We start from the raw sequence: 12942 nt of genomic DNA, 5'->3' as shown, positions 1-12942 counted from the left end.
CACTGAGTTTTGAGACTATTTAGGAAATAGTATGACATTGAAATTAAAAACAAAATCCAGTGAAAAAAATAGAATGTTATTGACCCCTCTCCTAAAAAAGTTGTTATAGGCTTATAGATTATGAAGTAGAAAAAATCTGCAGTTTTTCAAGATTCTCTGGCAAAAAGTTCTTTGGAATTATTTTCTTCTAAGAGCTGAAAAACATTTTTTCCAAGATGCTGCTAGCTCTAAAAACAACCTTTCTGATCTCTTGAAAAGCAACACTCAACTGTTAATAGCTCTATGTACTTTTAGTTTAAAAGAAAATAATAAAAGATGAGGAACCATAGCCAAACACTAAGTTTAATCCACCCATGCCTTAACTTATATATAAAGATGAGAAGAGAGGTTCAATTATTTTTTCCTTTTAAGGTAGAATATATACATCTATGTCAACAGATAATCTTTAGGTATAAGGAGGAAAGTATCCTCTCTCCCACCACAAAACCCAGGCCAAAAATAATAATAATAATAAGTTTATCTGAAGACACAATTGTGAACTCATTTCTCATGAAATCAGAATGGCTCATAAGTTAGTAACACCATGATAGGCTGCATTAATACTAAGATAAGACAAATGGTTAAAGCCAGGTATCAATAATATAAGGCAGTCAAAAATCTAGGTAAGCCAAAAGATGTTTATTCGTCTAATTTTTTTTTACATTTCTATAGTTTATTTTAATCTTCCCATATGAAATGGACAGAATCTGTGGAATTACTATGACTTTTAGTGAATTTTTAAATGTTTATTTTACTACAAAATCCACTGTGATTAGTCCCTTAAGTAACTTGTAATATTTCAAATAGCACATGCATGGAATAGTTCACATTTCAACTGATTATTTTAGTGTTGTCAAGACATAATCTAATTCTAATAGGAAAATATCTGCTGGCTTCAAACAGCACTTAAACACAAAGAAGGAAGGTTAGAAGTCAAGAAGAATCATTCTGAGATAAAGGCTGAGTAGAGCACAGGATGAGAAATCAACTAGAGACCTTATCAAGATGCAGTGCTGCACTTTGCTGCATTATCACTGACTGTAACCTCTCTTCCAGCTCACAGGCAACCCTCGACTTCTCTGGGACTAAGTGGTTGCTTTAAAAAGTTCTTGTGTCATATTTACATTTTCCTATGACCCTTATCAGAAGCATGATGTACTAAAGTTACATAATTTGCACTCTCCAATTACCCACCCAACTACACAACCCAAGAGAGATAATCAGAAATGTAAAATGCCAAATTCATAAAAAAAAATGAGGTTGACTAGGATTTAAAATGGACCAGTTGATTGTTAAGGACATAGCCATAGGTAAATAGCATCAACACTATACTCCTGATAACTATAAAAGGAGTAAAACAGAGTTACTTTTCCAAACAACTTCTTTAAAAAAATTATAATAAGTTCCTAATTTTAAAATAAGTTGTGTTACAAAAGCCCATTTCTTCATGAAGCTGTATTTCTCCCATAGAATACTCTAAGTAGCATTTCATTTCCAAAGCTGGCTCAATACCCAGTTAAACCATAATCTACTGACATATATATGACAGGAATGAAACATGGTAAAAGTACTTGCAATGCTTCAAATGCATATTCGTAATTCAGGTAAAAGGACAGCAGCCTAGCAAAACAGAACTCAAAAAATGGGGTCTACATCACCCAGAATATTCACACAATTATATACATGGGCAACTTTCTCATAAGAGGAACAATAGCTTTTCTTAGGTTCTCAAACTGGTTGTTCATGTATCCAATAAAGAAAACTGTGCCCCCAAAAAACCACCTCCTTCCTACAAAGCCCTCAGGTAGAGTTTATCAGTGATATAAGGCATCTTGATGGGTTATGGTCTACAAATGCATATAGAAAATAACTTTGTAAATAGAAAACTGTACAAAAACCTTCCAGAGAAACTAAGTGAAGATGATCCTGGAGAAAAGAACACATTTCAAAATAGATGGGGTGTGAAGTGCCCACATAATATGACACATAAGTTCATGTGAAGTAGGAGCTGATGATCCCAGTGACACTCATTGCCAAATAGATTTTGACCAATCAATAGTGTTTGTACAGCTGATCCAGCTTCAGAAGCAAACATTCCAAATGTTTACGTTTGCAAGAGGTACCACTTCTTTCCCATACTAGTCAAATCACAAGGGCAAAAGTTTACAACACTTTTGCTACCATTACTTTAAAATGGAAAATCCATCTTTTACCGACATAAAATTCAAACAAACAAAAATGTGTATTTAAATGACCCAAACATGTAATATGAGTGAAGAGACCTTTTTTATTAATTGTGATCAAGAAAATTTGGATTTCTTTTTATATAATTTTTAATGTGACTTGCAACTTAACCCAAAAGTTTCTATAACTGATATAACACAGTTCAAATATTATTCTTTTCTTAAATGAGAGTTTATTGCTTGTTTGTTTGGGGTTTTGTCATAATTAAATTTGAGCTGCATAGATCTTAAGGCTGTTTTAATAAACAGTGTCATTTCAAACTTAAGCCTATCTAAAATATTATTGTCTACCTGTTCATCTCAACACATGAATCCACAGCTAAGCCATTAAGGTACATCATCTCTTTTACCTCTCCCAAAACCTTATACTTTTTAACACATCAGGAACTAGTTTTTGTTTGTTTGTTTTGTTTTTATTTTTAATAGGAATGCTTTTCACAAGAGAGTGCCACTTACCCCTCCTGCCTTCAGCAACTTTCTCCTAAAGTCCTCTGTGGGGTTGTTGAAAGTTAGCTTTTCACAGCGGAGGTGATTCACTGGTGGATGGCCTTCAAGATGCAGGAATAAGTCATAATCGAAGCGGACTTTCCTAGGTTCTTCCTGGAGGTTAACAAAAATTATGAAAGAAAAAAGAGAGTGAGGCATAAGTGAAATTTTAAAAGCAAAAATTTACTCCTCATAAGAAATAGAAAAGACCTAAGACATCTAACAGCTAAACTGTCAAAGTAGTACTGGGGAAAAAAAAGTATCATGGAATCATCAGTGAAACAAAATGGAAATATCTGACAAATTAGTTTCTTGTGTTAGGGGAAACAAAATAAGAAAAACTTCTCATCTTCTCCATGATCTTTCAGGTGACAGGATACCAGCAACAAAGCCACCCAACTAGAAGCCAAGCACATTCCTTCCTCTTCCCTACCCCACTACACTCACCATCAAAGGCTGCCATTTTCTCCATAAACATTTCTTCAACAAGCCCTCTAACTCTTACTACTAGGCTTTTACTCATGGTCCAAACTACTATAAACTCTCTACTTTGGGATATATTCTCTTCAATTCCTCCTCCATTCAGGCCTTAAGATTATCTATATGAAACAAAAATCTAGCCATTTTTACTTCCTAGTTAAAATTTCAACAGCTTCCAATAGCCATTGAGCTAAAAATCCTAATCTCACTTGAATGCCACATAAGGGCCTTCATAATCTGGCTCTTGGCTTCATATCCCACCATTCCCCTTCTGTCCATTTGATGGCCTAGCAACATCCCACTGCTGGTTGCTTCCCAGTACCTACTGTGTTATAGGTTACCTCTGGTTTCATTCTAGCTTTGCATTACCACCTTCACTGCCTACCTCCATTTCTCTACCTACTGCTTTACCTAGATAACTTCTCACCATTCCTAACTCAAGATTTCACTTTTGGAAAACCTCCCCTTAACTCCCAACTCCCCACTGCCTCTCCTCTACTCTGTGTGCATCTTTCTCTTACCCTTGCCACGTCTTAGAATAATTGCCTTCTTATTATCACCATTTACCCTGCTGGATCAGAAGATTGTTGAAAGTAGGATCAATGTTTGAACCATCATTGTACCCTCAAAAACTAGTTTATGCCAATACACAGTAGAAATGCAGTAAGTACCTGTGAGATTAATAAGAATGGAATTTTTCTGAATAAATAACTAGGACAAAATAGCATCCTATGCAAAAGAACACAATAATTAGAATTTCATGATACCCAGGTTCAACTCTCAAGCCATTACTTAAGTTGACTGAGCATTTATCCCTCTCTACACATTGATCTTTAGCCACGCAAGGTGAAAATACAGACTCAAGATAATAATGATATCTCATTTAATTCTCACTGCTCTCTCTGAGGCAGATGTGAGCCTTGTTTTATTGTTATATTACTAATACATGATGAAACAAAATAATTTGAATCCATTTCTTTTGACTCAAGGGTCTTAGCACCTGAAACTGTCAGAACATAGGAATTAACTACTCAAAATTCATGGTTTCCACCTCCTCACCCAAACTTCCCAAATCATAATCTCTACTCATTTCCTCAGTACCCCTTCACTTCCACTACAATCTGACATGAAACCTACTTTTTCTCTCTCTTATCAGGATGCCATTCTCTCCTGGTTTTCCTCATAGTTTACTGGCTATTCCTTCTCAATCTTCTTCAAGGACTTTCTTCTCTTTCTTCACTGACCTTAAATGTCCTTTACCTTTCTGCAAAGTTTCCCAAGGAGATGACACCCATTCACAAGGAGTCAGTTCCGCCTGTGTGACAGTGACTCCCCTAAGTGTATCTCCAACCCAGCTCTCACTGACTGCCACATACACGTGTTCCACAGGTTGACTTATGGCACCATCCAATTTATGCATTATGCTAAACTAAAATTACCTTCATATGTGTCTTTTGTCCCATCCTCTATTATCTTGGAAAACAGCAAGTCTAACTGCTTGCCAAGGTTAAATTACACAAAAATCATTCCCAACTGTTCCTTCTTCCTCACTCACTACAGTCAAATTTTCTCTAAGTTCTATTTAGTATTCATCCTTATGAACTTTCAGATCTACCTATCCTTTCCTCTAAGGCATATTGTCCTAGCTTAGACCACCACCATTCTTCATTTGATGTCCTCCCTGATTTTGAACTTACCTCATTCTACTTCCCACAGTGACCAGAGAATGATCTTTCTAACACAAGAATCAGATTACAGCTTTCCACTGACATAAAAGTCTTTAATGGTTCATCATTTTCTGCAATAAAATCCCACTTCCTTGGAATAACCATTGCAGTCTCTTACCACCTTTCCTATATTTCTTTTGATCTCTTACTATACTGTTTTTCCACAACTTTGAAGCATCTGCAGTTCCCCAATACTTCACATTAACTCATTCATTTGGCCCTTCTCAAGCAGTGCTCCCCACACCTAAAATGTCCTCCCTCCCAGCATAGCTTCCCCTCTATTGCCTAGTTAATGCAAACTCATTAGTCAAGACCCAGCTAAAGCATTAATTCCTCTGAAAGTCTTTCTTACTCTCCCAATATAATCTGAATTAGACGTCCCTCATAGCATTCCTCTATTAATGTAATTATCACATTTAGTTATGATTACTTTATCTGTCTATCCTCTAAGTTATAAAAGAGAAGATGTAACTTTAGAATTAATTTTAAAAGGAGGGCAGTTTTCTGCCATGTAACTGGGAGCATAAACTGGTAAAGCCTTTTTGGTAGACATCTTGGCAATATCTATCAACACACCAAATACATATGATGTTTGACCCAGCAATTCTACCTCTAAGAATCTCTTCCATAGAAATATTCAGATATAAGTACAAAAATATACTATAAAATGTTCATGGTAGCATTGCTTAGAATAGCAAGAAACTAAGAATGATCTTCATCATTATCACGTAACACCACTCAGGTGTTTAAAAATACTGATTTTTTTTGAAAGGCATATTGCTAACTGAATTAAAGGCAAGTCACAGAAAAATATTAAATCATGCCCCTGCCAATCTCTATGCTGACACACATTTTATCTATGCAAATACATGGAGGGAAATCTGGGAAGACTGTACCAAATAGTTAACAATCATTAAATGTAGTCAAAGGACTAAAACTCCTAAGTTCTATTCCATATACTTTTACTAGGAAAATATATACTCCTGTATACTTTCTTAAAGAGAAAAATATATTGAAGAATACACATTAATTACCAGCATAAAAAGAATGAGGTAATATCAACATCACTTTATAGTCTACAACAGTCTAAAACAGAACAAAAAACATCACTTTTCAATAAAACCAACGGTAAGCACCACAGAAAATGGCTCTCTGAATCCTGAGTGTGATTTTTTTAAAGATTTTTTTTAAGTAAGAAAAAAGTACTCATAAACTTGTCCTCTGGCCAACTGAATATCTTCTCTTAGAAGGCAGACATTGACATTATGTCAGTCTATGCTCCTCAGAAAACATTCTTCTTCAAAGTTCAAATGAGAAAGCATGTACTTGCTCTATATATATAAATAATACATTTCCTAGAGGTGGAAACCTGTTTTTGGCAATATCAAGTTGCCCTCTCTCACTGTGCAGCAGCTTCAGTCCTTGACATTTATTCTCTCTTTTCTGAGATCAGATTGAAAGAGAGAAGCATGTGATTCTTTCAAACATAAATCGATTATGTTTCAGTGTCCCTGTTGGTTTAGAGTTTCTGAAACACACAATTCTCACAAAGATGGTTGTTTTTTTGAGCACAAAATACAAAATAAGACAGAATTAACATATACAAACTCAAGAGAAGTACTGACACTCTACCACCCCTCTTGACCCAGACAGCTCAAATAAATGAGCAGAACTGAAGACGAGCTCATTAGAGAAGCAGGAAAAACACAGGATGGGGATGTGACCAAGGACAGGATATCTTTAATATCTAGAATTAAGACTCTTCCATCATTACCTGGAATTATTTTTTCTGCTTTCCCTCATTCCTATGAAAACTCTGAACAACACTTTTTCATAAACCATTTGATATGGTTTGGCTGTGCCTCCACCCAAATCTCATCTTGAATTGTGGTTCCCACAATCCCCATGTGTCTTGGGAGGTAATTAGATTATGGGGGTGTTCCCTCATGCTGTTCTCATGATAGGAAGTGAGCTCTCACAAGATCTGATGGTTTTATAAGAGGCTTTTCCCCACTTTGCTCTGCATTTTTCTCTCCTGCTGCCTTGTGAAGAAGGACGTGTTTGCTTCCCCTTCCGCTACGACTGTAGGTTTCTTGAGGCCTTCCCAGCCATGCAGAACTGTGAGTCAATTAAACCTATTTCCTTTATAAATTACCCAGTTTCGGGTATTAATAACAATGTGAGAAGGGACTAATACGCCATTACTATAATGGATGTTTATTCTTCAAGACAGAGTTGAATCAACTCCAGGGATAAATAAAATAATAAATATGCAAAAGAAAGAAATGAACACTCTGAAGCAAGAGCCTAGACCTATTAAATTTTTACCAATGGATCATTTCAGTGACATGAAAAATAAAAAATATATCCAGCTGGACCTTGGGGAATAAGCCAGACACAGAAAGACGAGTACTATCTGAGTCCACTTATATGAGATATCTAAAACAGATATCATATAAGATTTTAAATTCATAAAATCAGAGACTGGAATGGTGGTTACCATGGGCTGGGGAGAGGAAAATGAATTGTCAATCAATAGGCATTAAGTTTCAGTTAAGTAAGATGAATAAGCTCTAGAGATCTGCTGTACATTGCCACTATAGTCAACAATAAGGTATTGTACACTTAATACACTTAAAATTTGTTAAGAAGCTAGATCTCACATTAGGTGCTCTTACAAGTTAAATTAGAAAAAATAAAGAAACAAATAAATCTAGCTCAGAGACCTAGATCAGACTATAGCAAATATTTGGTTTCTAAGACATCCTAAGAAAACAAAAAAGTGGCAAAGCAATAATTCCTTTTTTAATTAAGAAATTACTAACATATAGAAAAGTACTTAAAATGCTATATCTATGTGCCCTCTACTGAGATTAAACAGATAACACTTCCAGAGATTTGCTTTATCTTTTTCTTTAAAGAAATAAAATTTGGCCAGTTGGGGTGGCTCACACCTGTAATCCTAGCACTTTGGGAGGCAGAGGTGGGCAGATCACTTGAGCTCAGGAGCTCGAAATCATCCTGGGCAACATGGTGAAACCCTGTCTCTACAAAAATTACAAAAATTAGCTGGGTGTGGTGGTGCATGCCTGTGGTCCCAGCTACTTGGGAAGCTGAGGTAAAAGGATCACTTGATCTCAGGAAGTGGAGGTTGCAGTGAGCTGAGATTGAGCCACTGCACTCCAGCCTGGGTGACAGAGTGAAACCCCATCAAAACAAAACAAAACTAAACAAAACAAACTTCATATATGTAAGCTTCTTCATTCCTCTCCTCCAGTAACTAATGCCCTTAAGTTCCTGTGTTGTCATTCCAACATATGCTCTTATACTAAATACATACCTCTCCAGAACACCATTACTCATTTCAATAACTTCTTTAAAAAATACACAAATGATATAACCATGCAAGTATATTTCTGCAACTTTTAAGTAATCATTTTTTGAGATTTACTCATGTTGCCACATTAAGTACTGTACAGAATTCTATGGATTACTTAATTACCATTTATTAATCCACATCTCTACATAGGGCCAATTAGGTGTCTCCTACTTTTCTACATTACAAACACTGAAATATGTATGTATTATTGTGCACATGTGAAAACAACAATCATTATCATGCATGAAATTTTAAAGAAAGCCTAAAACTAGAAAATAGAAATAAGCTAATCTATATACCAAACAGAAAGTCTACAATGTTCCAAAAGTGTCTATTTTATAATGGCCACAAAGGAAGAGATGTTTTTCATCTCATATGCTGCTTTCTTCCTTTATATTTTATGAAAATAAAATCCCTCACAAAATGAATATATGTCTTACAGTCATAATGACTACCCAATGTGCCTTCATTATATCTTGCTTTTACTCTGTTCCATGAATTTCAAGAAGACTGAAGTGTGTGTGTGTGTGTGTGTGTGTGCGTGTGTGTGCACATGGGTGCGTGTGCATGCGTGTATGGTAGGGAGTGGTACTTGCTGCCCCTTCATCCTTTACTTGTTTTCTTCTTAAATTTGGCATACGGGGAAATTCCAGTTACTTTTGTAAAGCAGGAAACTGAGCAATTCATAAAACAGATTCCTCTGTTCAACTCACAGCTTGTACAAATGACCAGAAGAGTTAAAAACAAGAAAAGAGAGAAGACACTTCACTGCATCATTATTTCCAAACTGAAGTCAGTGCAACGTCAAACTAACTTTGCTGGTGGGAAGACAGTGATATCATCATTATCATTATGGTCTTCTCATAAGAGATCATAATTGCCTATTCTTTAATTTCTTTGAGTTAAGAACTTTGCTGGCTTGAAGGGCTAGATTCTTCCTATGGTGTAGTCCAATCCCTAGATGAAATTAAAACACTGGCTATGAGGATGTGACAAGAGGGAAGAAAAGCACCATATGATCTTCATCACTTAAACTTCTAAGATATTAAAAGGGTAGTGGGGAATATGGGAGATAGAGACAGGCTCTAAATTCCTTCCCATAAACATACCACTTAAATTAAAAATACACTGAAAAGTGAGCAAAGGATATGAACAGTCACTTCTCAAAAAAAAATACAAATGAACAATGAGCAAGTGAAAAGATGTTCAAACTCATAAATCATCAAAGAAATGCATATAAAACCAAAATGAGGTACACTTCACATCTACCAGGATGATTATTATAGAAAATAACAAGTAACAAGTATTGGAGAAATTGGTGGTGAAGGAAAAACAGAAGAAATAAAAGAAAGCCAAAAACCATTATCTTAAGGGAAATTGAACTTGAAATGAGAAAAATGAGCACTTCAATGTGAAGGCATATCACATGAGCAGATATATCATGTGACATATCACATGAAGACATATCACAAGAGCAGACATCTCAACAAATTTGATTTGATGACAAATATGTGAACGATTCAGTGGTATCACCACGTAGAAAGATAATCATCATTCTAGCAAAGAGTTATTGCTAGAAGGCACAGAGGTTAGGAGTATAGCCAATGGAGAGAAAGACCTAGATCACGAATCTGGTTTTAACACTTTCTAACTACTGAATTGAGGACTGAGACTGCTATAAGTTAAAAAGGCCAGTGTGACACTCTTCCAGTGGAAAGGATTGCACATTAAAGAGCGGCTTATCAGTGGTTCTCTTACTGAGCATCAGAAGTACTAGTAAATATGCAGATTCCTAGGCCCTGCCTCCAGAGATTCTGATTCGATACATCTGGGTAGAATTTGAGACCCTCATTTCTAACCTGTTGTTAGGGTAATGCTAATGCTATCCCAAGAACCATGTTTTACTGAGCACTGGTTTGGATTACATGACATTCTATTTGCTCAGTTCCTTAAAAGAAAAAAAAGCCAATTACCTGACTTTTCAGCAGATTTTAGAAATTATTATATCTCTGGGGGAAAAATAAGGAATATGATATAATAATTAGCATTTTGAAGTGCTTATCTATAAGTTACTATTCTAAATACTTTGCATAAGTTTATTTTATCTAATCCTACTAACCACCTTATGAGGTAAGTACTCTTATCTCCTCATTTCATAAATAAGGAAAGTAAGCCCCACAGAGGTTGACCAATTTGTCTGGTATTATACAGTCTGTGTGTTATGCCACATATGTACTGCTAAAAACTTTTTTTTTTTTTTTTTTTTTGAGATGGAGCCTCACTCTGTCACCCAGGCTGGAGTGCAGTGGTGCGATCTCAGCTCACTGCCATCTCCGCATCCCAGGTTCAAGTGATTCTCTTGCCTCAGCCTCCTATGTAGCTGGAATTACAGGCGTCCACCACCATACTCAGCTAATTTTTGTATTTTTAGTAGAGATGAGGTTTCACCAGGTTGGCCAGGCTGGTCTCGAACTCCTGACCTCAAGTGATCCACCCGCTTCAGCCTCCCAAAGTGCTGGGATTACAGGTGTGAGCCACCGCGCCTGGCCTGAAAACTTTTAAATCCAGTAAAATCCATATATCTGAAGTTGAAATAACTATATACATGTATGGTGTGGGTATCAGCTAAAGATAAAATGAGATTATTCTTTGCAAGCCTCAAAAAAATTCTACAGATATGAAAATGAGAAAAGAAGCATTTTACTGAAAAACTATAATTCTTCTTTTCTATTTTACAAACATATTTATCTTTTCCAAAATGATAATCACCCCTCTCTTTAAAGGAACACTTAATGAATTTCACATAATCTGACTTCATATAATTAAAATTATCTTCTTCTAGCCACTTCCTTGATAATTAAGGGTAATGATAGCCAAAATTCCTAGAAGACAAATTTAACTTTTATTTTAAAATCATCTAGTGACAGAAGTGCTTATGAGTCAAAATTATTTTAAACATCATTTGGCTAATGGTGGATCTTCTACTGAAAGATTAATGGGTAAAGATTACATACCTTGTTTTTAAAATAAACCTCAATTGGCAAAATGAAACCAGCATACCCAGATTCTTCTACTTTGTAAGGTGGATCTTTGCACACTGCAACATTAAAAAAGAAAATAGGTAAGATGAGAATAATAGACAAAAAGACATTTTTCTTTTAAAAAAAAAATCCCATTCTACCATCTAGATCACACCCAATTTTCATAGCCCCTTGCCAAATCCCCAGTTGAGTCTCTGATCTATCCTTTATTTCTTCTCCAGAAACTATAACAATAATTTCTCTTATGTAAAGCAGATATGTAAGTCATTTATTCAAATACTGGTGGAGAATAGCTCATCACAGTCAACCATGATTATTAATGAGTGAACTTCACTTGTTACCCTGCCCAAAAGCTTTAGGGAAACTGATGATTGTTCCCTATGACCCAAAGTTTGAAAAGAACTGTAAGCTTCCTAACAAGAGTATTATCTACGTCTAGTCTTTGACGCACATCACTCCCCACCTTAACTCCTGACTTGTCTGAGATGTCCTGACTTCTTTTTTTTTTTTTTTTAAAGACAGAGTTTCACTCGTTGCCCAGGCTGGAGTGCAATGGTGTGACCTTGGCTCACCATAACCTCCGCCTCCCTGGTTCAAGCGATTCTCCTGCCTCAGCCTCCTGAGTTAGCTGGGATTACAGGCATATGCCACCACACCAGGCTAATTTTGTATTTTTAGTAGAGACGGGGTTTCTCCATGTTGGTCAGGCTGGTCTTGAACTCCCGACCTCAGGTGATCTGTCCGCCTAGGCCTCCCAAAGTGTTGGGATTACAGGCATGACCCACCATGCCTGGCCTAGAGATGTCCTGACTTCTATGCCATCATCTTTCCTTAGAAAATCCCAAACCCAGAGTTTCTCAATGACACATAACCTCCCTCCTTCACCCATCCAAAAGGAATATTTACTGAAATACCAATATACATGTAAACACTTAAGATCTAATCACATCATAAGAATACACAAGAAACAATAAGGCTTTTATTTCTCATGGAGTTAAAAGGAAGCAAGACTATTAGGCAAGCTCTTGGGGAATGAGAGATTCTAAGAAGCCAAATAGGATTTCATTCCACTAAAATTTCAATTAAATGAAAATCAGTCACAAGCCAACTGAAACCATTCTAGTTAAGGCTGCATTTTGGTGGTATCACAAGGTAAACATGTACATGCCAAATATCAAGGCCACACACACTGATGCCCTGAGTCCTCTTCAGCACCCCAGTTTACCTGTCCTTTTGTCACCTACCAAAACCCCTCTGCTTCATTCCAATGCATTTCCCCCAAATGTGCCCAGCATTTCCCACCAGTGCCTGGTCCTCCTTCTGTCCCTTCCACCACACCTTGAAGCTACTCTTAGTATCCTCTGCAAATTCAAATTCTAATTTCTTCACAAGATCTTTCCAGACCACAAACCATTACCATCTCTTTTCCTTTTATCCTCCCAAAAAGTTAACTGCCTGAATCAGTGCCTTGACACTGAACAGAGTTCCTTATGACTGTATTTTGAAGGATCTTGTCTGCTAATTTCCTTTCACTTCTCAAGGACAGA

The 12942-nt window shown here is 36.3% G+C and overlaps 1 protein-coding gene across 1 annotated transcript in view; it reads right to left on the bottom strand.

The window, feature by feature from the left end:
- The window catches only part of MLLT3 (MLLT3 super elongation complex subunit), a 280125-nt gene that overhangs the window by 98244 nt on the left and 168939 nt on the right, over positions 1–12942 (bottom strand). The window contains 2 exon segments of the mRNA XM_032139819.2: positions 2739–2882; positions 11369–11451. Of these exon segments, the coding sequence (XP_031995710.1) occupies positions 2739–2882; positions 11369–11451 (227 nt within the window).

Source organism: Hylobates moloch, unplaced genomic scaffold, assembly GCF_009828535.3.
Source record: "Hylobates moloch isolate HMO894 unplaced genomic scaffold, HMol_V3 SCAFFOLD_19, whole genome shotgun sequence".
In the NCBI taxonomy this organism is placed as follows: Eukaryota; Metazoa; Chordata; class Mammalia; order Primates; family Hylobatidae; genus Hylobates; species Hylobates moloch.
The sequence above is the reverse complement of the archived record's forward strand: the minus strand, read 5'-3'. Positions and strand labels throughout refer to the sequence as shown.